General features: G+C 35.7%; 1 protein-coding gene across 1 annotated transcript in view; it reads left to right on the forward strand.

The window, feature by feature from the left end:
- Positions 1–25,634, forward strand: part of LOC121372380 — a 119,105-nt gene that overhangs the window by 61,141 nt on the left and 32,330 nt on the right. The window contains exon 9 of the mRNA XM_041498684.1: positions 9,118–9,374. Within this exon, the coding sequence (XP_041354618.1) occupies positions 9,118–9,374 (257 nt within the window). The remainder of the gene's footprint in view (positions 1–9,117; positions 9,375–25,634) is intronic.

Raw genomic sequence — 25,634 nt, forward strand, 5'->3', positions numbered from 1 at the left:
AACCACTGCGCTACCGATGGTTTAACCACTGCGCTACCGATGGTTTAACCACTGCAGTACCGATGGTTTAACCACTGCAGTACCGATGGTTTAACCACTGCAGTACCGACGGTTTAACCACTGCACTACCGATGGTTTAACCACTGCAGTACCGACGGTTTAACCACTGCAGTACCGATGGTTTAACCACTGCGCTACCGACGGTTTAACCACTGCAGTACCGATGGTTTAACCACTGCGCTACCGACGGTTTAACCACTGCAGTACCGATGGTTTAACCACTGCACTACCGACGGTTTAACCACTGCACTACCGATGGTTTAACCACTGCACTACCGATGGTTTAACCACTGTGCTACCGATGGTTTAACCACTGCAGTACCGATGGTTTAACCACTGCACTACCGACGGTTTAACCACTGCAGTACCGATGGTTTAACCACTGCAGTACCGATGGTTTAACCACTGCGCTACCGACGGTTTAACCACTGCAGTACCGATGGTTTAACCACTGCGCTACCGACGGTTTAACCACTGCAGTACCGATGGTTTAACCACTGCGCTACCGATGGTTTAACCACTGCACTACCGATGGTAGTATACCCTCAGCCACCCATTAAGCTTAAAATCTAGGGTGGTGAAAAGGATGGAGGTTGGTTGTATAAAATACCTTATATGTTTGACACATAATAGCCTCTGGAAAAACAGTGTGCTGGGGTGTCCTTAAACAAACATTCTAATATTCTAATATATCTTCTAAGGTCAAGGACTATAATTCTGTCAGAAATGAGCAAATCCTCATGAAACTTAAAACTTGGTCTGTAATTTTACGTGATATACATAAACTTCCAGATCAATATCTTGACACATTGCTTAGAAAGGTCCGGGAAAATATGCAGGAAAGGCGTACGGACAGACGGAGAGATGTTGGAGACAAAATCTATAGTCCCTTCCATTTGGCCGGTAGGGGACTGCTACACATCTTTGAATTCTCTCTTGTATAGAAATAGGTTTTGAACATGATATCTATTTTTATTGTTTATTGCAATATGATTTTGAATACGATGTGATGTTTCATTCGCATTTCATTGATATAAATTGACCAAATCAAAATAATGTCCAAATCAAAATGGTCGACATTGTACATAGTGTTCACGTTGTTATACTAGCGGTCAGCATTGCAATTGCTAGTGTTCATTGTTACATGAGTGGACAGGTGAACACTAGTGGACCCTACACACCATTCATTTCCACATGAGTCCAAAAATAAAGTTTAATTGTGGTACTCAAAACTTATATTTTTCTGATATATAATGTTTAACACTTCATTTCTGTTTGTATTAACAGTTCATGGTAGGTCTAACTAAAGTTTATTTCAATAAAAGTATATATGCCCATTTCATTATTGGAAAATATACCAATGGGATTTATAAATCCAAGTTTATGCTTATAACAGTAGCTTCTTTCTTTTTCACATTAAGGTTATGGACACTATAATCTTATATATACCGTAAAAGACATACATGTAAATTAATACACTTCATCAAAGTAATATTGTAGTATTTATTTGCCAGGATATCTGATTCATTAACAGTTATAAACATAATATTTATTTTATCTAAGATTTAACTGACTGTTAAAGAACCATGTATGCTTTTATGCATCACATGACTACTAAATATGAATGTAAGACATAAAATAAAACTGCCAATTGTGCTAAGATACTTAAAATTGTAGTTCCATTTCCAGCTAGTTGTAATAAGGTTATTTTAAAGCACAATATACTGATTTGCACTCAACATGGACAGGCAAATTAAGAACCTGAAATAGTAAAGTCAGTAATATTTGGTTACGGATAATACCAAACAAAACCTGGGTTTTAAATATAAAATCATAATGTACATACACAGTATGTAAACATATATACTGTCAAAAATGTAATAACATGCATTCTTTAGCTTAAAGGGACACACCCTAGTTACGTTTATTTGTTAACCATTACGGCGTTGTTTTTCGCTATTAAACCCCATTTTTCACAAATAAAATTGCACTTTACTTACATTTTATTATTTAGAATACACATTTCCATTCACCTGAAGTGCTTTTTGGTAATCCTGTTTGTAAAACCACGAAATGCATTTTTTGCATTTTTTCACAAAACGTGTTGTCGAGAAAAAACCGTTAAGCAAGCGAGGTCCAATCTATTTTTAATGTCACAGACGTTGGTATATCACGTGACCGTTATCATTTTGGTTCGGTTTGTTTTCTCGTGCATGGTTCGCGCAATCAACATCCGATTTGTTGTTCATTTGTGAGATTTTTGTTCACAGTTCGTGAACATTTTCAGTAACAATAAAGTTCAGACAAGTAAGTGTCTCAATACAAAACGTTACAAACCCTTAAAACCAATAATTTTGCTAAGTCGTACAATATCTGGAAAGGGGATACAACCAGGACAGAACAGTTGGAACATGTCCAGGAGAGGTGAAACGAACGCACCCCAAGTCTGTGAAATTTGTCGTGACGTAGGCATTGTTGTGCTTCTACTGGTGACATCAGAATACAAACTTTCAAAATTATTTCAAGCAATTGGGACATGGGGATTTCCATGGTATTTATCGATATAAAACCTGCTTTTTCACTCCATTTGATAAAAACGTGATCTAAGTGTGTTACAGGTTTGTAGATTAACCAAATTATAATTTATTTTCGCTGGATGGAACTAGGGTGTGCGGCTTTAAAATGTTCATGAAACAGTCAAAAAATATGTTTTTCTCTTTAAAGCACCCCTAGTAGTATGTTATTGGTAGGTTTCTATCTTCCATGTTATGTCTCATTGTGAACTTAATTGTTAATAATTAGCTAAACACTCGAAACAATTCAAAAATATTTTCAGCATGAGGAATGTTCTGCTAATCATAATTTCATAATTTTGTTATTTTTTAGGGGTGAATGCTGTATGAAATAACAATTACCAATTCAGCTATATTATTTGTTTGTTTTTATTTTAACTTGTTGTAGGCCTTACAAAATAAAATACAAGAAAATTTAAGTACATATTTTGGTATTTTTTTTATAAAGTATCTAAATTTATAATGATGGTGTTTGAAAGGTTATGGACACTATAGTAACAGACACTACAAATCCACATTTAGTGTGTATTATTTTCAAATCCTTCTGCTACTTCACATTTGTATTACTTTGCAGAATTTCTCCATGCATCTGACATGTAAACCTCAATTCGTTTGATCAAGTTGAAAATTATTAGATGGTTATGGACACTAAAGAATTTTTGTGACAAACCTATAAGTTGCCTTAATTTTGTAAGATTTTTGTAATATAAAACAATATTGCACTTTTTATTCCTAAATCACAAATACTAATTATTTGTGAGAAAATTCAGTGCAACATGATTTAATTTCACTTAATTTTTTAAAGACTTTGTGTCCATATAGCATGAGGTATAGACTATCTTTAAAAAAAAGCACAACAAACGAGTACATTTACATAAATTGCAATAACTTTTGAACTTGATGACCAATTTTTATAAAATAACTCCCATTTTGAAGAGAATTGAATTTTCTCCAAACCACTGTCATTTTAACATAAAACATGTTCAATACATTTTTACAAAATGATGATATCAGTGAAAATTAAAATAGAAATCTATAACGACAGAAAGTACCCTCATTTGACCCACTAATTGACTCAGTGTGCATGAGAGACCTGAAATACTCCAAATACATGTAGTTAGGAGTGACCCATATGCATCAACACAAACCAAACAGTGATGTGTTGAGCCACAATATTTCCTTGTAGGATAGCATAAAATACTGAATCATTATTTGGTCCCTTTATTGTAAAAAGCCATATATAGTAGGGGTGCAACGATATGGTCAAAACCGTATTGCAATATAAGAAACCGTATTGCAATATGTATTGCAATATAGTTGATATTATTTAAATTTAATATTTATGAGTTGGTTTTTTTTAATGACAGCAGAAGGCATAAACTTTTTAATGATCTTTATTAGTTTCAGCTGTCAGGCTAAATGTTTTAGGCCATATTTTTCTTCAAGAAAATCAGCATATCTACAACTTCAGGATTGAGTACGGCCTTCTATGCTGTTACAATGTCCCCAGCTGTACTGAATACACATTCTGATGGTACTGATGTTGCTGGAATACACAACCGTTTCATTGCTAACTGGGAGAGAATGGGAAACTGCCATTGCATGTGTCCTGTCCACCATACCAATGGGTCTTCTGACATAGGTATTGGAGCCTCTCCCTTGAACACATCAATCTCAAATATAGCCTGTTCCATATTTAACTTCTGGGGTAACATCTCCTCCTTTACAAAAACAACATCATCCAAAATGGAGGCTATACCACCACTAGCACAACCAGACTGAGTAGGGAGTTCACTAGTGGTCTTTGTCGAGGTTGTAATGACAGACTTGACATCATCAACTGGTTTGATATCGGACTGTAAATCTGAAATATATTATTGGAACAGCCCTGTATAATTAGAAATAATTAACAGTAAACAGTGAATATATTTCTCATATATAATTTTACAATTGGCCCACATGTGTCTCATATTGCGACTGTATGATAGTATAGTTTTAATGAATTTAGTGATTATTAATGTGCGAGATTCCTTGTTGTCATTAAATATATAAAATTCTGTAATTATTTCTAATTTGAATTTTGAATTGTTTTAATTTAAAAAAATATGTTCATATGCCTTATTTTTATTTGTTAAATAATAATTTTAAACCAGTAATTATTTTGTGGGTATATGTACAGGGTAACATTTAAAATTTAAAAGTATCCATTATTAATTCTAATCTGACAGGTTTTCCAGTGTCTGCACATGTCATAATGTTTTGTCACATTTATATTTACAAACAAAAGAACATCTTTGGAAAAAGGTAATTAAATGAAAGATAAAACTTACCAGTTGATTCATCATCTGGCAAGACTGGTAGGTCAGTAACTGTTGGTGTTGCTGTGGTCGGTTCCTCCTTCACAGAAAAAAGGTTGTGGTTTCATACTAGCTGCTTCAATAGCTGCTCTGCAGTGAGAAAGGATGCTTTAAATTGGGGATCCAATACTGTACACTCCTGCAGAAACTCCTGCTTATTGTTATACCTGAAAGTAAGGGCGTGCATATTATTTTTCAAAGGAACATCAGTTGGTGGTGTAACACCCCCACCCCCTTTGGTACGTAGTGTACAGACAGTATAATGAATATATATTGAGTATTCAACATTTGGAGCAACACTTAAATTCAGTAACATACTCTTTTAAAAATGTCAGTACAGTATACAGCTCAATTTAAGAGCATTTATTGCTTGATGATAACGAATTAAAGTTAAAATTCAGTTAAAGGTTTGTTTTGTTTAATGGCACAACTAGAGTGTATTGATTTGTTAATCATCGACTATTGGCTGTCAAACATTTGGTAATTGTGACAAATAGTCTTAGAGGAAACCTAGTATGTATTTCATTTGCAGAAAAGGATGTTTTATTTTGATTTTCCAACAAACAGGACAACACATACAACAGCTTTTGATATACTAGTCATGGAGCAATAATTGGCACAGGAATGCTTACAGTTAAATATTATGATTATGCAATGCACTCCAAGATTATATTCATTAAAACATTCTTATCTGCGATTCAAATCAGAAGCCATGGCCTTCTTCATCTGTTTTATAACATCAGAATCCATCTCTTTAGAAACCAAGACACTTGTCAGAATGATGGATACAGTAGGCATCTTCTCTGTGCATAATACAGTAGTACTTGCTTTCAGTGGAAGAAGGCAAACCACAATGTCCTCTGCTATCATGATATCTGCTGCAGATAATGTTGATACGTCATTCACATTGCTACAAATTTGTTTAGCCACTAGTTCAGTGTAGATTGCAGGCTGCAGTTCAAGAAACCTCTCCAGCATATCGCACGCAGAATTCCATCGTGTACGTACATCTTGCAGTAACTTAAAATTTTTAAATCCTAGCTGTTTAGTTTTCTCTTTTAGCAAAGCTGCAGCAGTCGTACTACAGTGAAAAAAAGGACACGACTTGCCATATACGAGCTAGAATTTGTGACACAGCATTCACCTTAAGGCCCTTTTGCACTGCTCATATTCCAATATGAGGAATACAACCTGTCTCTCTTGCTGCAGTTTCCACATTTGCCATATTATTAGTGACCAAAGGTTTCTTCTTAAGGCCCCATTAAGAAATTGTGTCAGTTAAAACTTTGGCGATGTTTACACCTGTATGGTAATTCTCTTGTTTGAAGAACAAATGATTTAAGGTTCCAGTTTTCTGTGATGTGAGAAGTTGTTATAGTAACATAAGACTGGGTTGCTCTACTTGCCCAGCCATCAGTCGCGAATGCTACTGGGACATTCTTGAGACTAGAAATAACATAAGTGCGACAGTTAGGTATGACAGTTTCGGCGAAATAAGTGCGTGATGGTAACTCATACTTTGGATCAAGTTGTTCAATCATATCTATGAAACCTTCATTTGACACGATGCTAAACGGTCGGAGATCTTTAACTATGTATTTGTCAATAGCTTGAGTGATAGTTTTATGTCTTTCGCTGGTAGTTTTATATTTCGTTGTCTGTAAAAAAAATTGCTTGGTATGGTTTGTGGGAGCATTACTACTTTCTTCTGTGTAGATGAAGTAGTTGAAGATATACCACTTTTTGTAATAATTTTGTGATGATGACTCAAGTGTGTGCCAAGATTAGTAGTTCCACTACTAAAGCGAACATCCATCTTACACCTTTTACAAACTGTCAATACCTCCTGGATTTCGTGTGTGTCTCTTTGTTTTTTCAGTTGAAAATTTTCTCAAACAGGTCTTTTGCCTTTTTGTTAGAAATTAACTCAAATACCATTATCTGTCATCTGTCCTGATGGACACAACAAGTCATGAACACATCTCGGTAACAAATGCAAATAATGTAAAGACTGATCGGCAAAGAATTAAAGACGGCAGAATTTCAGATCATATACAGCGTTTCTTTGATGGTCAGTTGCTACATAACGAAAAACATAGTGTGTAAAAATCACGATATGCAAAACTGTTCCGTGGTTCGTATCAAGCTGATCAATTATCGCGGTATACTGGTATACAGGTTTATTGTTGCAGCACTAGTGTATAGAAATTAAAGTGTTTTAAAAACTTTAAAATTAATTCTGGGTAGAATTTAAAAGATTCCAAAACATTTCTGTTGCCAAATATATCATTTCTCATTGGCTTCAGATGATCACACTCCCATGTTCACATTAATAAAGGAATGTGTCACATATGTATGGTCGATACAGGCAGTGTACAGCACAAGACTACTTCATCCTTCCTGCATTGCCTGAAGGTGGACTGCCACTCCCAAAACTGGCTTGACAGAATGAAGCTTGTTCGCGACTTTACCGATGAAGGCACCTCTTAGTGATATACTAACAGGATGTTATTGGACCACAGACTCCATTTTCACTAAGCATTACCTTACAGATGTCTTCACTTATGATGTTGATGGCCGGGTTTCATCATCTGGGTCCAGTAGTTGTGGCACAAGCTTTGGTTAATATGGGTCATCCTAGCTCATCGACATTGACATCATTGTTGGGATCGTTTGGCTGCATTCAGAGATGTCCATCTTACTGACAGCTGAATACTTATATATTGACAAGCATTCTCTTCACTCCACTACGTTTTGCATTTGTCTTTTGTCAGGTGATATTAGATTTTTTTAACATTGCACTTATCTTGTTGGGATAGCAGTTTCCTTGTTTTTAACCTTTAAGCTATTTAGTGGATTGTTCTGACAGATGCTGCCATAGCACTTGTTATTACTAACATTGTTTGCATAGTTTTGGCCTGGGCATTTGATGGTGGATCAACTAACAATGACTCAAAACTTCCAATTTGTCAGAACCGTTCTTGTCTACATGGAAACGTCTATGGGATCATAAATTACAGAACCCTCTGCCTGCTTTTGAATGCTACCATTTGTTTGAGGTGGTTAAGTTGAAAAGAAATGTAGAAAACTTGGATAATTTTCTCTTTTCATGAATACTTAACCTAACTTCAAGGGTTTGACCCTTCCAGCCTCCTAACTTCTGTTTCTCCGTTAGATGCTGCCCAGGTAAAGAAAGAAATGTTTTATTTAACGACACACTCAACACATTTTATTTACGGTTATATGGCGTCAGACATATGGTTAAGGACCACACAGATTTTGAGAGGAAACCCGCTGTCGACACTACATGGGCTACTCTTCCGATTAGCAGCAAGGGATCTTTTATTTGCGCTTCCCACAGGCAGGATAGCACAAACCATGGCCTTTGTTGAACCAATCGGTCGATCACTGGTCGGTGCAAGTGGTTTACACCTACCCACTGAGCCTTGCGGAGCACTCACTCGGGGTTTGGAGTTGGTATCTGGATTAAAAATCCCATGCCTCGACTGGGATCCAAACCCAGTACCTACCAGCCTGTAGACCGATGGCTAACCACGATGCTACCGAGGCCGGTGCCCAGGTAAAAGACAGGATCTCAGCCATGTGACCAGAACAGGAAGCCAGGACTCATTGGAAGATTTTACACCATCTCATTGGCTATTGGGATGTTTGAACCACTCTACTTAAATATGGGAAAATGTCATTTGTTTGAGGTCAGGTTAAGTATTCATGAAAAGAAAAATGATCCAACTTTTGTACAGATTTTTTAAAATGGCTTAATGTCCATATTTGGAACTTGTAACATTTTAATTCACGTACCCAAACAGAGCCAAAACAACTATAGTCTGTCCCATTCTCCTATGAAAATAGTTTTGTAAATAATTTCATTTGTTTGATGTAAGAAGAAAAAAAAGTGTTTTGGAAATAACAAAAAAATACTATTTTTATATGCAGTTTAGAAGACAGTTGGCTCAGAAATAAATAATTTGTAGTAAATTTCATAGTATGAAAAAAGGGTGTTTCCTTGGGAAGGACTATAGTTATTAATTACTTTTAAATCTGTTATTATAGATAAAATGTTAATCTAAATTTTTATTTAATTTTTTGTTTTCTATTTTTCTTTTCAGTGTTTTGATTTGATCCTGATGCCTCTTTTTGAGGAACTGTCACAGTGTGTTAAAAAGACGGTCATCTCTGAGCATGCATTATCTGTGGCCATCTGCATGCTGTTGATCGTGGGGGAGAAAGAGTACCAAATTAACATGCACAAATATGAGCACAAGATGGGACTTTTGTTTCAAGCATTATTACTTCAGGCAGACTGTGAGAACAGATCCTGTTCAAACTACGAGCTAATGAAGAGAAACTTTCCAAAGATGGAACAGTAAGTCAAACTGCAGCTTAGTATACATGTGTACGATATTGAATGCATAAACATCGAAATCTAGGCAGTACAAAGTACCAGAATATAAAATTTTAACTTCTTTTTTAAATTGCATTTTACATTAAAAAGTGTGTTTATAATTTCAAATAAGTTGTCAACAGAACTTCTTTTCAATTTTTTTCTTAATGAATGATAAATGTACTGTGAAATGTCACATCCAAACGTATAGTATGGAACAATGGCTACATGTATGTGTCCAATTAGAACTGATAGATTGATAGAAGTCTATTATTAATATATACATACATACTCACACACACACACACACACACACACACACACACACACACACACACACACACACACACACACACACACACACACACACACACACACACATACATACATACAGTCAACTCCACTTATTTTCATATCGGTGTATAGCATAATTCGGTTAATCGACTCTTTTCACCCAACATTTGCCCTTTTAACACTACAAAACATCTAGTTAATTGCACAGACTACAGACTAAATATCAGTTAATTGCACATGAAAATAACTACCGGGTAAGATTTGTTTTGTGCTAAATTAATGTCACAAAGTATTGAGCAAGTCTGATCAAAATTTTGAAAAAAAAGCTGAAATAAATTGCTTATTAATCTGTTTTGTTTGTGCTCACTTTGTCACGTGTGTGGTAAGCCGACTGTAATCAGTATGTGTAGTGTCAATCACAATGCCCTACTACAAGAATGACATAATTAAGTTGAATCAACCTAACTCCTAATGTTTTGTTTGCAATACACTGCTGTTAATCAGCGGCCATCTCAACAACAGGTAAGTTACTCTGTCGATTACAAGTTTATTTTACTCTCCGACTATTACTTTATAGAAGTACCGCCTGTGCACTTGGACGCATGTGTGAGCTCAATTATTGAGGCCATATTTGATTGACGTGTTCATGCAGGGCAATCATTATTCTGTATTAATATATATATGAACGTTTGTTACCAGTGAACAGCTACTAGACACTTCTGATGTGCTACATATTGTATATATAACATATCAGACTTTTCTACTGGTTCATTTGTAAGGCTTTTCTTCAACAATAATGTTTAAGGAAGTATCTTATTATAAAACGTTATAAAACTTTAAATCTATTAATTTTATTAAGTCCTTTTTTATTTCTTAAAGTTGCTGATATTGGATACATATTAACTTGTACAACTTGTATTAAAATAGAGGATACTAAATTTAGTTTCAGTACCTGTTCCATGAATATTAGTACAGAACTTAGCCTTTTAAATCGGATACACCTTAAATTTACTTGGTCCCTCAAGTTTGCGGTTCCATCTTCAGAACATTTTCGAGCATTCTCTTTTTGTAAATTTATATATATATATTATTATTATTATTATTTTTTTTTTTTTTAAATTACCATTAATATTTTAGTCACTTAACCCCATGCAGGGCAGGACATACATGTAGTTTGATATGCAGTCGGTCTAGGATTGATTTCCATTGGTGGGCCTATGGGGGCTATTTCTAGTTCCTGCAGGTGCTCCACAACTGGTGTAAAAAAGACTGTATGCTATTTATTATCCAATCTGTGGCCTGCTGCATATAAAAGAACTCTTGCTGCTAATTGGAAAGAGTAACCCATTGTATGGCAGCAACAGGTTTCAGCTACCTTTGGACAAGAGCCACAATTTTAAAGGCTATCACTTTCATCCTGATTAATACTTAGCAAATCCAGTTAAAACAACTAATTACTTTATATAGTAACATTAAAATATTTTATGTTTTAATTTAAGACAAATTAACACAATGCAAATATAATTTGATCATTGGTTTTTATGATCAAACATAAAAATAATAAATATGTCTTGTCTATTGTTTCTTGATAAAATTTTATTGATTTTGTAAATTCTGTTTTTATTAGAAAATAGAGACCCTGGTAAGAAATTTTTATCAATGTCATCATCACATGGTAGCTGGATTCAGAATTCAAGATGTTGGCAAGGCAGTAGAACAATACTGAACTAGCCTCAATAATGTTGCATAGTTTGGAAAGTCGATGAAAAAAAGTTCTGGTATCCTTGTTGTGCACAGACACAGTAGATACATGTACAGTGGACTCTGTCTAAACCTGACTCACTTCGTACCGTCGAAATAGTCCGGTTTACATAGAGGACCGGTTTAGACAGAGTTCATCCAGAGTTATGGTTCTTTAATTATCGACAACTCGCGATCAACAATGACATTTGAACCCATGGATGGTTGGGAAACACAGTCATACAAGCTAGACTTGCAATCGATTATTTCACAGACATAAAAAATATACCTAAAGGGACTTCCTGAATTTTCTGCAATTTCTAAGATGTTATCCACTAACAGAGACTTTTTAACGATTGTAATTACATATCAAATATATTTTTCTGTATAAAATATTAGTGGCTGCACATTAAACGTGTTTCTGGTTGTTCTAATATTTGTACTAGGTTAAATTTCGTTTTATTTCCTAAAACATTATTTATTCGTACGGACGAAATTATTTGAATACAAAATCCAGATCTAACGGCCTACTGCAATAAGAGTAAACTTCACACAAGTGTGATTACATTTTGTATTTGATCTTGCGACGGCGTCCTAATTACTCGGCAATTGACGATCATTGTCCAATTAATTAAGCAGCCCGTCGGTCGGTCAAATCCTAATCCGGTGTAGACAGAGGTAATTAATGCATGAACGGTTCTTTCGTTCTTGATTTTTGATCCGGAGTCCGGAGTAGACAGAGTACGGATTAGGCAGAGATTTATACCTAAGAGATAAACGGTAGCTGGACGGGGCTGCATGTAGAAATGGACCGGTTTACGCAGAGATCCGGTTTACACAGAATCCGGTTTAGACAGAGTCCACTGTACTATAGAAAAGAATTGCTGAATCTGATATCAGTGTTCTCCTTAGCATCCCGTAATTTACCCTAAAAGGCCCTTAATTCATCCAAGAGTTGTCGTTTCTCTTTTGTTCATAAACTGGGATCATAGATATCGAGAAAAAAAAAGAAAGAAGAAAATTGGTAATTTGCTATGATAGAAGTATGAAAGTGTTATATTGTGTACTAGTAACCATGTAGGCTTAAGATGTTAGTTAAGGACTTTTATTTTGAATATTTTTGAAATATTTGAATACACATACATGTATTTTTGAAGAAATATTGACACCTGTCACTGATTACAATAATATTTATATAAATCAACTCCCCTTTTCAAACAAATTCAGGTAAATTACAACAACATGTAAAACTTACATGATAAATGCATGTAGAACCATTTATGTTCTCAATAAAATATGGTGGATATCACCAACGTTTGAATCTATATCACAAAACTACCTGGTGGAATGACTGCCTCCCCGACCAATTTTGTTTTTTAATCCCAAGCAAATGTTTCAATACATCTGAGATCCCACCCTAAAATGTTTATATCCTGGCATCATATGTTTTCGATACGATAAACAAAAAATTTAAATATTATAAAAACAATACTTCATACAGTACATGAACCAACCAAAGTGGCAATATTGGCAATCGGCTCGGCGGTTTCGGCGGTCTTGGAAGAAAAAAAATGTTTCCAAACATTCGCCGATCGGCGGATCGGCAATTTTGTTAAACTTTTATTTTAACAACAATTATGTTTGCACTTATCCAACGCGTAGAACTGTTAATTATTATTTATATTGACTATGTTTACATGCACATTGTTATTAACAGCTTCAAGTCATAAAAGTGAAACACCAATTTTTAAAAATAAATAAATTGTGAAACTGACTCATGTGCAACTTGAGTCAGCTGTGGAAGAATTCATTATATATGATGGGGATCAGTTTGATCAGTTTGACTTTTCGATGTGCCGCCGATTTAAAAAAAAAAAAAAAAATGGGGAGGGGATTGGGTGGTTTGAGGGATGGATGTTTAAAACCAAATTGGCTATCAGACTATTTTGTTCCACACCAGTAACAATTTGCTGCGATTCTGCAAATTCGCACCGGTCACTTTGCTGTGAATCTGTGACCTCTTTATCTGTCGGTTGTTGTCAACTGCCGATATGTTATAAATTGCCAGTCCCCTCTACCACCAACCACAACCCTTTCCTGTCCTGGACGGAGAAGCCAGCTGAGGCCGGCACCTGTGTCCATGACAGGCATGCGCTAAAAGAGATTGCTCTGAATGTGCACGTTAAATCCTATGACCTGACCTAACCTGATTATGAAAGCACTCGGTTTAAAATTTCAGTCAGGTCAAGTGATATTTAAACTGCACATTCAGAACAAATTTGGTTCTTATTGACGAACAAAATTTGAGACCACTGTCTGCATTTTTATTTTTGGTGAACCCTCTAAATTTGTGCCCAACTTTTAATCTAGTGTACAGTTGTTTGGCTGAATTAGACTAAATGTATTGCATATTTCAGTCCATCGCATTTCCCCTTCTCCTCCTACTATGTAACCATTAACACAGGCACCAAGCTTTAGCCAGCAGAACAATACTGTAGAATTACGTACTATACATGAACATGCACGCTCTTTGAACTGAATACACATTACGCAATATGGTTTTATGGCTCTTTGCTGTGTAGCTTTGTACTTGCTTTGGTGGTCTGTATGGAGAGATGGTAAGAACACATGTACGTACACCTGGTTGCGATGCAATACACATGAACACCTGCATACATGTGCATGTGCAGATGAAGACTGACATAAAAACAAGTTTGTCAACTGGATTTCGAATACGGTGTTGTTTTTTTGGTTTGTTTGTTGTTGGGGTTTTTTTTGGTTTGTTTGTTGTTGTTTTTTATCTGTTGCTTTGATATTGCAAAGACTGTGCGGTCACGAACAAGCTTCATTTTGCCAATCCAATCTTGGAATAGTGGCAGTCCTCTTACTGCCGGTGTAGGAAGGATGAAGTTGTCTTGTGCCTTGCTCAGATGCATTCATTTAAGTCGATCCCCGCCAGTGGGATTATGTCTCGTTCCAGCTACTAAGGCATGGGTATGTACTATCATGTGTGTGTGTGTGTGTGGGGGGCATATTTATAAATAATAAAATTGAAGTGAATATTTTATTTTGATTTTGGGGGGTGGGGTGGGGGAGGGATACAGTCTATAACAATGATTGCGGAGTGTAATTGAAAGGGGTGGAGAGGGTGGGGGGCATGGTGTCGGTTCATTGGCCTGGGAGATGAAAATACATGTATTTCACGGTCTGAACCTGCTTCCCTGAGCAACGTTTGAATTTCAGGTGTTAAAATGTCACATTTCCGGCCTTCTGAACAGAGTAACTGGAAAAGTGGGAGAATTAGGACTATTATGTCGGTACTTTTTAGTATATTAAAATTTATTCCATTGATAGTAATATAGGGTTGGATGAAAATGGGAATGACATGGAATTTTACCCAAAATATACCAGATTCTTCTTTGTAGTCTTTTATTATTTAGTTTTTGTATTTATTGTAACGTCTGAAAAAAAGAAGAAAATAAATCAAAATATTATAAACCAGTAAAAGATTTAGCATGGATGAAATAAATCTTAAGAAGTTTTCCAAAAATAAAATTGTATGGATCAAATTAACAGGGGGACTATACCGGGTCCGCAACAATAAAAGCACTAGCACTAGATACAACCTATATCAAAGTTCCTTTTGGAAATCACGCCAACACACATTTACATATTAACAAACCAGCTCGCAGACGAAACGACTCGTGATCGTTGGTCAAATCGGCGGTAAACATACATGTATAATGATATTGGTACAACTAGTGGAGAATACACATGCAAAATAAAAGCTCCAGATAAAACCTGTAACCTAAGTTCCTTTTGCAAATCACGTAAACACATGTATGTAACTAAGCATATAGCAGACCGGCGATCGTTTGTAAAGTTGGCGGTATAAACACACACAAGTGTGTGCATGTATGGCTACTGGTGAAAAAAAGGCATATTTCATTATGGGGTGTTTTCCCAAATCAAATTGAATGGATAAAATTAGCATATAAATATATTTGACCTAAAAAAATAATAATAATAAAAATAAAAAAATAATAATAGTAATGAAAAAACCCCGGAATATTTTCCCAAATCAAATTGTATGGATTAACATTGAAAAAAATTTATACACACACAAAAAACAAACGACACTAGAGAGAGATATCTACAAAGACAGTCCTAGGAAAAGAAAATATACATATAGCTGTAATACAAACAGCCCCTGTACCGAAGTTCTTTTTGGAAATCACACCTACACACATTTATTTAACAAAGTTCGTAAATGACATGTAACCCGTGATCGTTGGTCAAATCCGCGGTACACGTTTACAGGTAATATTGGTACAATTAGTGGAGGAAAAGGTAAATGGATGTTAGAGAGAATACATCTGCAACAACAACAGCTCCAGATAAACCCTGTACCCATGTTCCTTTTGGAAATCACGCCAACACACATTTATTTAACAAAGTTCGTAAACGACATGTAACCCGCGATCGTTGTGATCGTTGGTCAAATCGGCGGTACATGTTTACAGGTAATATTGGTATAGTTAGTGGATGAAAAGGTAAATGGGTGTTAGAGAGAATACATCTGCAACAACAACAGCTCAGATAAAACCTGTACCCATGTTTCTTTTGGAAATCACGGCAACACACAATTATTTAATAAAGCAGCTCGCAGACGAAAGGACCAACGATTAGCGATAGTTGGGATCGTTGGTAGATTCGGCGATGAACATACAATGAAACATAGTTTTGTAGGCACATTTTATTATTATTGACCGATTTAACGAATGAATGAATGAATGAATGTTTAACGATGCCCCAGCACAAAAATACACATCGGCTATTGGGTGTCACAAATGGTAAGTATATGAAAACATTATTTATATATTTACATAAAACCACTGCATAAAACCCACGAAGAGCTGTGGGAGAAAAGTACAATATAATACATAATTCAAGGTAAGTATATTATAAAACTTTGTATAGAAGGGTTTTAAAAACTTTATAATTAATTCTGGATGGAGTTTAAAAGATTCTAAAACATTTCTGTTGCCAAATATATCATTTCTTGTCGGCTTGAGATGATCACACTCCACCAAAGTGTGGCGCACGGTCAGTGTACACTGACAGTGTTCACACTGAGGAAGGGGGGGGTCGTTCTTTAAAATACATGAATGTGTCAAATATGTATGGCCCATGCGGGCACAGCACAAGACTACTTCATCCTTCCTGCACCGCCTGTAGGATAACTGCCACTCTCCCAGGACTGGCGTGACAAAATGAAGTTTGTTTGCAACCGCACCGTCCCAATCATCTTGCCAAGTCGAAAAGATATATTAATTAATATGAAATTTAAAATCACTGTAGGAGACACCAACATGGACACGGGGCAAGTTCAAAGCAGACTTGACAAATTTAACGAAGACACACAAAAAATAAGTAAATACTACAATATACTATTTGCCCCAGAACTTGTGGCAGCACATGGAAAGGTATCATAAAACATACTAATAGACTTAGCGTGGATCAAATAGCATATATGTAATGTCATATTTTATTGGCCAAACAAAAAAATTAATACATTTTTTTAAATTATAACACTGGTGAACAGATTCGATATCACAGGCCTGTGGGAAATGAGGTGGACCGGTGTGTGTGTGTGTGTGTGTGTGTGTGTGTGTGTGTGTGTGTGTGTGTGTGTGTGTGTGTGTGTGTGTGTGTGTGTGTGTTACAGCCCGCCCCGCTTGTACTCGAAAATGAATAAAGGTAAAAATATGACTTGTGTCCCGTCTCCACACTATGGATGCTGAAATCACCCGCTAGAAGTTGTGCACCCTCCCCCAGATATTGTTCCTACGGACCTGGAAACCTGCTCCCTCCGACAAATAAGACAACATCCATAGCTGCCCGTGACAATCGTCACATAGGCAAAAGCAAACATTATTATTTTAAAATATTTATATACGTGTATATATATTTTTTTCCCATCTAACTCGCAGTATCCCCCCCCCCTCCGTTTTCACTTTCTGTTTTCATTATTATTTATTTTACTTTTTTAAATACAGTAAACGTAAAAACAGATTCGACCTCCCCTCACAAATGAAATGAACTTTCCTGCTGTGCCAAATATCACATACCAAAACCAAGCTTATTCTTTTTCTTCCCTCTTTTTCTCTCGATTTCACTTCTTTTGTTAGTAAAACGAAGAACTCTCCTTTTTTGTTTGCTTATTGTAATCGTTTCCCTTTGAACGATTTACAGGGGTTAATGGTCAGTATAAATGTATTATTTAGTTATTATTTTCAGTGTAGTGCGAATGCCTTGTAAACACCTATATCGCGATTTTGAAAAAAACACCAAAAAAAACCCCAGTGAAATAAATATATAATTTTTTTTTTTATTATTCATAACGTAGTGTAACTGACAACATAGCGGCAATTGACAAGAAGAAAAAGGTCAGAGGCTCAAATCAAGTAGCTCGTGCACGTTCGCAGTGACCGCCGATCAACCGTCTAACAGGAATTTTTCTAATTTTCCCCGACTAGTCTAGACGCCGTCTAGCTTGGTCTAAGTAGCTGTCTAGACGCACGTATGGATGGTTCGCGTACTGTACATACAATAATACTTTACCTTTCTCAAGTCACATTAGTCTATTGTGTAAACGGTGATAATTTCCCATGAACGCAAAGTTTTCCTAAATAAAAAAACTAGCTGCTAAGTCGTACAGGTGTTTCCGCTATATTTTCACAAACGTCATGTTTTCGATAGTTTCATTGGCTGTCTATTTTTGTCCGTGTTATGGTAATGTAGGGTCTATACTCCGTGCAATAATTTACATCAAAATCGTCTTTTGAAAATAAAATCATAAAATGTTTGTAACTCGTAAAAAATATTGAATAATTTTCAGACCAATAGACAGCATTCACTAAAAACATATTTACATTAGGTTTTCGTCATAGGTTAATGTCTAATTATCTAGTTATACGTATCAATGGCACCAACATTGAGATTGTCACCTTAAGTACTCTGACAGCAATACAGAACTATATATTTTCAAAAAATCTAATTCCACCAAACCACCTTTATTTGTAATAAATGTAAATGCACATGTAAACATGCCCCCACCAGAATTACCGAAAAGAACTTTGCTGTGAATGATATAAGAGGTAACCCAACCAGCCTTCCATAAATTTTATTGTTCAGTGTTTGGCAGGTCAGATGTCAGTGTTGCAGACGATAACTTTGCAGGGATTTGTGATACCTGGATTTCGCTATGTGAGGCATTTCATTAGTACCAAAATTTTGCATTACGAAAAACTGATAACATGCACACTATTTATGGTATTATAATTAAAACATAAAGTTGGCAGCTTGACTTGAAGCATTTTTAATATTGAGAGATAAAACACACTTCGTTGTTTATGTTCAGGCTGATAGTGATGTAATATCTTGCATAATCACGCGATACATGCAGTTACAAACAAAGTATCGAAAACATATGTTGATCGAAATTGTATGACGGTATGATACCTTTCTTTTATTATTTAAAAAATCAACTTACACATTACAGATACACCTGTGAATCACTCCTTCAATAATTAGCAATATAATATTTTTAAAAATGGAAATATTTCAGAACTATTTTTATACATGAAAAAAAAAAAAAAATGCTTGATTACTCCCAGTTATTTAATTAAAATATAAATACTCCAGCCACTTAGATATTTTATGGCATAATACAATATAGAATATACTCAGAATTTTTTTTACCCACTATAATGGATCTGTCAATCCAAACAAAAAGTTACAGAAAAAGCTGTTTGTCGATTGACTGGATATGGTCAACAGGGCATCTTTGTTTCAATGTCAGTTTGGTGGTGGTGGGTTTTTTAATTTAATTTTATTATTATCTTTTTAATTTTTCATTTCAATAAATTTACATGTATTAGTATTATGAATGAATAACATACAACAAACCTTGTATAAAATGACACGATCTCCGTTGTGGGATTGACAATGTTGATTGTTGTCGGCTTACTGTTTGATGTTTCGCTTCTACTAAGTTCTAGTAGTATTTGATGAAACTAATTCCATAATCCTTCCTACAGTGATTTGTACAGCTAACAACAACGTATGAAATTACCATGATGAAATACCATTCATCAAAACTAGTCTACATTGACTTAATTGACGAACAAATATTCGTTTGTTCAATACTACTAATGTCAACAGAGGCTTTTTGCCTACCAGAGCTCATGCGGTACCACGTATGTGATCAAAACATGTGTCATCACCAAGGCTTTTCCTATAGAGTACTTGTAGGTGATCCAGGTTTTTATTATGATATATATATAATTATTGAAAATAAATATGTGTAATATATCCACCGGTAGAAATATTCAATCTCGGCTTTTAAGATTTATTGTTAAAATCGCCACACGTTTATCTTTATAACTTTCTTCAAAAAGTAAAAGCTGAACCACGTGACTTAATGTTTTCGCCTGCTGATGTCATAGCTATTTATTAATATGATATTTTTTTATGATGTATAATACATTGTAGCTTTATTAACTATTTCTAATAACAAACAAATTAACACTGCTGTGTACCATTCATGGTATCCTATAATTGAATTCAAAACCAGCCTCAAAGTTTTCTGCTTAAAGTGATGATACTCAAGAAAATTATTCTTCTTTTTGAAATTAATTACAGGATAAAATTTCCCATTTTTGTTTTCTACCAGGAAAATGTTAATTTATTACCCATATGGGCTAAAATATACAGGGTACTATTTGTTCAGTGTGCAGATTGCTTCTACAGTTGGCTTAAAAATTACGGTGTTTGATTGGTTGTTTGCTATGGCCAGAACCTCACTTTCATTCATATAATGTTTCCATTTATGAGTTAAATTCCACATACATCTACAGATATTTTTAGAAAATTTTTGACTCGTTTGTTTCATAAACGTGAAATGGTATATTTTCATAAGTAGAGACTTTAGTAGCAAAGAAAAATAATTATTTTCTAATGCAACAACAGTTGTATTATTTTGGCTGTAAAAAGAACCCTGTTATGCCATGATATCACTTACATTATGTCATGTAATATGCATAAAATTATATAATGTAATTGCTGATGGCTTTAATGTAGACAGCAGGGGAAGTTTTATATTTAAAAAAAATTTAAAATGACAAAACATGTGAAGAGAATAATTAACCTTTATTCACATGGGACAAATAATTCGTAATTTCTCATAGCTTGTTAATTATTCTCTAAATATTCACCCTGTTTTAAAGGAAGGGACAATTAAGGCATTTGGCCTGGTATGCATATTCAACGGTATATAACGCACATTATTGTTTAATATCAATAAGTATAATCGTATAGTTAATCAATAAAACGCTTAAATGTGACGGCTATTACGGGTATATATAATGGGCACAGCCATTTTGTAGCATCCCAGTGAATACACCCTCTGGCGAGCTGGTGGTTACGTAATACCTAACGTGTCACATCAGGAATTAGTCTTCGAACTGAAGAAACAAAACATACCTGATTTTTTGCAATGTTCTGTAATAATATCCATCCCAGTAAGCCAGAAACATAATACAGTTATTTCAACACTTTGACAATAGTGGCTTATTTTGTATTGAAAAATAATATACTTGTTTTGTACATAAATTAACCCACGTACTGAAATAATAATCGGAGTGTGTTCTCTTTCCATGGCCTGTACCTGTGGTTCCTGATTGGCAGGTGTATATTTAGACAGTCCCCAGACACTGTCTAGACACACTAAAAATATGTGCCTCTTATATTAAGATCACAAGGTATTGTCTGTTAGCCGCTCGAACGCCCCTCAAATCGTAATGGACATTATCACTTTATTACTGTAAGTAATTCTGTAAAACCCTTGATTAAGTAGACTTTCCCATCTAAAATCACAAAACTGACCAATTACGTAGTCCCCAAGAAAAGAATTATCACTTGGGTATCGTGAGTGATCGTTTTTGCTCGAACGTGCCCTACCAATAGGCCTAATAATAAGCATTTTTTCTTTGGATTTTTTTTAAAGAGAAAAATACTATTAACTCCATTTCGTTCTATTGATGCAAATTGAAATATATTTAGTTAAATAGTTTATTATATTATCAAGTCATTTATGTTGTTTTACAAGTCAGGTTGATGAAAGCGAAGTGCCTTGTCGTAAATTAGAGCGTTTGTTTACACTGTGCTTAAGAGGGGTTGGACGGAGCTAACATAACTTCGCCACAAGCTATACCACCAGACGTCACTAAAACGAAACAAAATGGCTGCCCCCAGTTAGAAGGAATATCATGGTCAATGTCAGTATGTGTTGGTGGTTCGGGTATGCATCTTTCCAACACATAAGGCTCTTATTTGAGTTTACCCTCCCTTTAAGAAACTTGAGAAATTGCTCTCTTCAGAAGTAATGTTTCGACTTCTTAATCTATTAAAGACTTTTCTCTTCAAAAATAGAAATAACTTTTGGCAAAAATGTTTAAAATGGAATTTTGTTAAACTTTATTTTATAACCAAAAAGAGTCCAAATAATCAAAAAATCTGAAGTCAATTCTTTCCGTTCATCAATGAAGGAAGGAAGAAGGATATGTTTTATTTAACGACACACTCAACACTTTTTATTTATGGTTATATTGCATCGGACATATGGTTAAGGATCACACAAATATTGAGAGAGAACACCCTCTGTTGTCACTTTGTGGGCTACTCTTTTCGATTAGCAGCAAGGGATCTTTTATATGCACCATTCCACAGACAGGATAACGCATAATACGGCCTTTGATATACCATTCGTGGTGCACTGACTGGAACAAGAAATATCCCAATGGGCCCACCGACAGGCATCGATCCCAGACCTGCACATCAAGCGAGCACTTTACCACTGGGCTATGTTCATCAATGAAATTTGCTAAATGGCCTGCTTCAAAATAATTTTCAATATTTACATTTATGCCATCTTTCTTCCTCGTACTATACCACCATTCCACGATCTTCTTGGGTTGAAATTCGTCCTTCTGAACCATGGTCTTCTACTGACCATTTGAATTGCCTCTAAAAAATAAGACCTTCCTTTGTGTCCTCAATAGTACCATACCTATAGTTTGTCCCATCCTCCTACAAAAATGTTTTTTGTAAGTAATTTCAGTTTGGTTTGACATACGTAAGAGAAAAAGTAAAGTGTTTTGAAAATATCCAAAAAGTACTAATTTTTTGTGAAATTTTGAAAATAATCAGCTCAGAAATAAATAAATTTAAGTAAATTCCATTATATGGAAAAAATACATTCCAAGTAAAAAGAAATATAGCTGACCTAACTGCCTTGCTAAAAATCATTCAACTCCTTAACCTTAGAGACAACCTTCTCCACAAGAGACTGGAGCACCCAAGGTCATATAAATGTGTCCTTTTTCACAAATGTTTACAAAACATATTGCCAAAGATTGTAACTGCATCCACTAACAATGGTTGAGTCTAAGAAATTTTAGTCTTTATCTTTCAGCTTCAAAATCAAATGCAATAAAGGACCAAACCCCAAACCAAACAATTTTTGAAAAGAATATGGGTCGAATGGGATCAATGTTATACTGCCTGGCACCGCTTCACATCTATGTTAACCACCTTCCTGGAAATCCCAAAGTATACATCTGGGAACATTGAAAGAGTACAGATGGAGTACTTGATTCGGGAGGGGGGGAGGGGGTTGTGGATGAAACATAGATGAGGAGGAGACTGGTCCTCAACGAAGTCAACCACAATAGGCACCATGGGCTTTGCAAGCTCCTTCACTAACAAATAATGCTCCCTCCAGGTAGTATCTGGAAGGGAGTAATCTAAATCTAGATAAGGCAACATACCGGTACATTCCCTTATCAGCCCAGGACCCTTCCATGGTGGACTGTTATGTATGCAAGTAAAAAAAACCCAAAACAACAACTTATATACAAATAAAAGATGTTAAAAAGTTGTTGCAACCCATGAACAGATAAGACGTTTTAACTGCTTCGCAGCACTATTTTTGGTAGTCAGAGTGTAAATAATGTAAAAAAGTTGAACACCCCTAGATATAATTAGTACTGAAATAGCCCCATTCATAAAAACTGCAAATTACATGACGAATATGTCAAGAATGGTGTTCCATCGAAATAATAGGAGAGTACAATGACAACTGTGACGTCCCACAACAGAATGACATGCACGTGCATCATGCCACCCATGCTTTGCTCAAAATGTTGTATCAACACACTGCAATTGTTGGGGTTGCCTGTCACATGTCACTATCCAAGGCAACCTCAACAGTGATTGGTACATTCGTAATGTCCTGCAACCAGTTGTTGTGCTACATTTTGACAACCATCCACTCGCCACCAGACCTCTGTACATGGATGACAACGCTAGGCCACATCGTTCCCAAGCAGTAACAGCTTTACTCCAAACTGAAGCTGTGACGACTCTGCCCTGGCCGGCCATGAGTCCTGACCTAAACCCGCTAGAGCATGTTTGGGACATCATGGGGTGTCGATTACAGGCACTGACCCCACCTGTACAGACTCTGGCACAATTAGAGGCAGCTCTTCATCGAGAATGGCAGCAGTTGCCCATGCAGCAGATCAGATGACTTACTGGAGGGATGAAACGAAGGGTGGAAGCTGTCATCCGGGCACGTGGCGGGTTTACCCGCTATTGATGATTTTTGTCATGAATGTCATCTGTGGACTTCAAATGACATTTTTTATAATCAATCATGATGTTGACTTGTGTTTCTGACTCTGCACCTCCATACTTATTGTGCCTCAGTTTTTGGCTCAAATACAGCATATTGGAATTCTTCTCAGAATCATGATTAAAATTTCAAAACTGGATACACTTGTTATGTTTTCCTACTGTCAAAGATGTATTCTTGCAAAACACATTTGTTTTTCCAAGGTTATGTTATCAGGCTTTCAACGCCAAACCTCGTAAGACAAGTCATTGTGAAAAATACAGGGGGTGCTTAACTTGTTTCTTTGTGTATAGTATTACCAACCTATAATCTAGTAAATTTGTAATCATGTCTTGTGGTGATCATCTGCAATGTAAGAGTGATCATGTGTGTGTTCCCTCGAAAATTCTGGAGACTATCAGCCAATTGCTGGTCTTGCTACTTCTGTAATAAATTATCTGCAAGACTGTCTCAGGTCCTTTTCAGTTAGACTGGTCAAAATCCTCCACAATACTATGGTCATGTGCTATTCAGTAGTTGTCTCTTTACACAAAGGTGTGAGTGCAGTGCACATAAATTGTAAAAATCAAAAGCTGTTCAAAACAAAAAATTGATTACTACATGTAGATATGTGTGAACAACAGCAGTTTATTAGAGAAATATGATTTCACGGTACTTTGATTTTTTTTGTAAATACCTAAGTTTATTGTTTCAGAATGGCTTAGGTACAAAGATATATGCAGTGTAGACACCATAAGTTATTACCAAATATTCTGAACAGCATTGAAAATGCACCACCAAGAAATGTTTAGATTTCAAAAAAAATACCTGAGCAATAAATGTTTTTGTTGTGAACAGCAATAGATGGATGATTGATAATGACAACAAACAAAAAAGGATGCACAATCATTGATTAGTTTTAATTCATCTATGTATGAAAAACACGTGGGGTCACAATGAAAAGTCAGTAGTGCGTATGACCACCATCTGCAGCAACAAAAGCCATGCAACGTCTTCTTATCAACCCAATAAGTCTGTGAATAGTGTTCTGTGGGATAGCTTTCCACTCCTGCTGTAATGCATTTTTCAGTTCTCTAAGGTTATTCATTTGTGGATGACGTGAGATGCGTTGACCAAGGTAATCCCAAAGATACTCTATTGGCAATAAATCGGGGCACAGTGCTGGCCATTATTGTTCGCTAGATACTGTGTTGTAACACGTGCTGTGTGCACTCGGGCATTGTCTTGCTGAAATGTGTGCATATCCCGATGCTGATGAAAGAAGGGAATGACGTGATTTTGCAAGACATTATCCTGGTAGTAAATAGGATTCATTCTGCCACACCGGCCTCGGTGTTGTCGTGGTTAGGTCATCAGTCTACAGGCTGGTAGGTACTGGGTTCAGATCCCAGTCGAGGCATGGGATTTTTAATCCAGATACCGACTCCCAAACCCTGAGTGAGCAAGGCTCA

This window comes from Gigantopelta aegis, chromosome 4 (genome assembly GCF_016097555.1).
Source record: "Gigantopelta aegis isolate Gae_Host chromosome 4, Gae_host_genome, whole genome shotgun sequence".
Taxonomy (NCBI): Eukaryota; Metazoa; Mollusca; class Gastropoda; order Neomphalida; family Peltospiridae; genus Gigantopelta; species Gigantopelta aegis.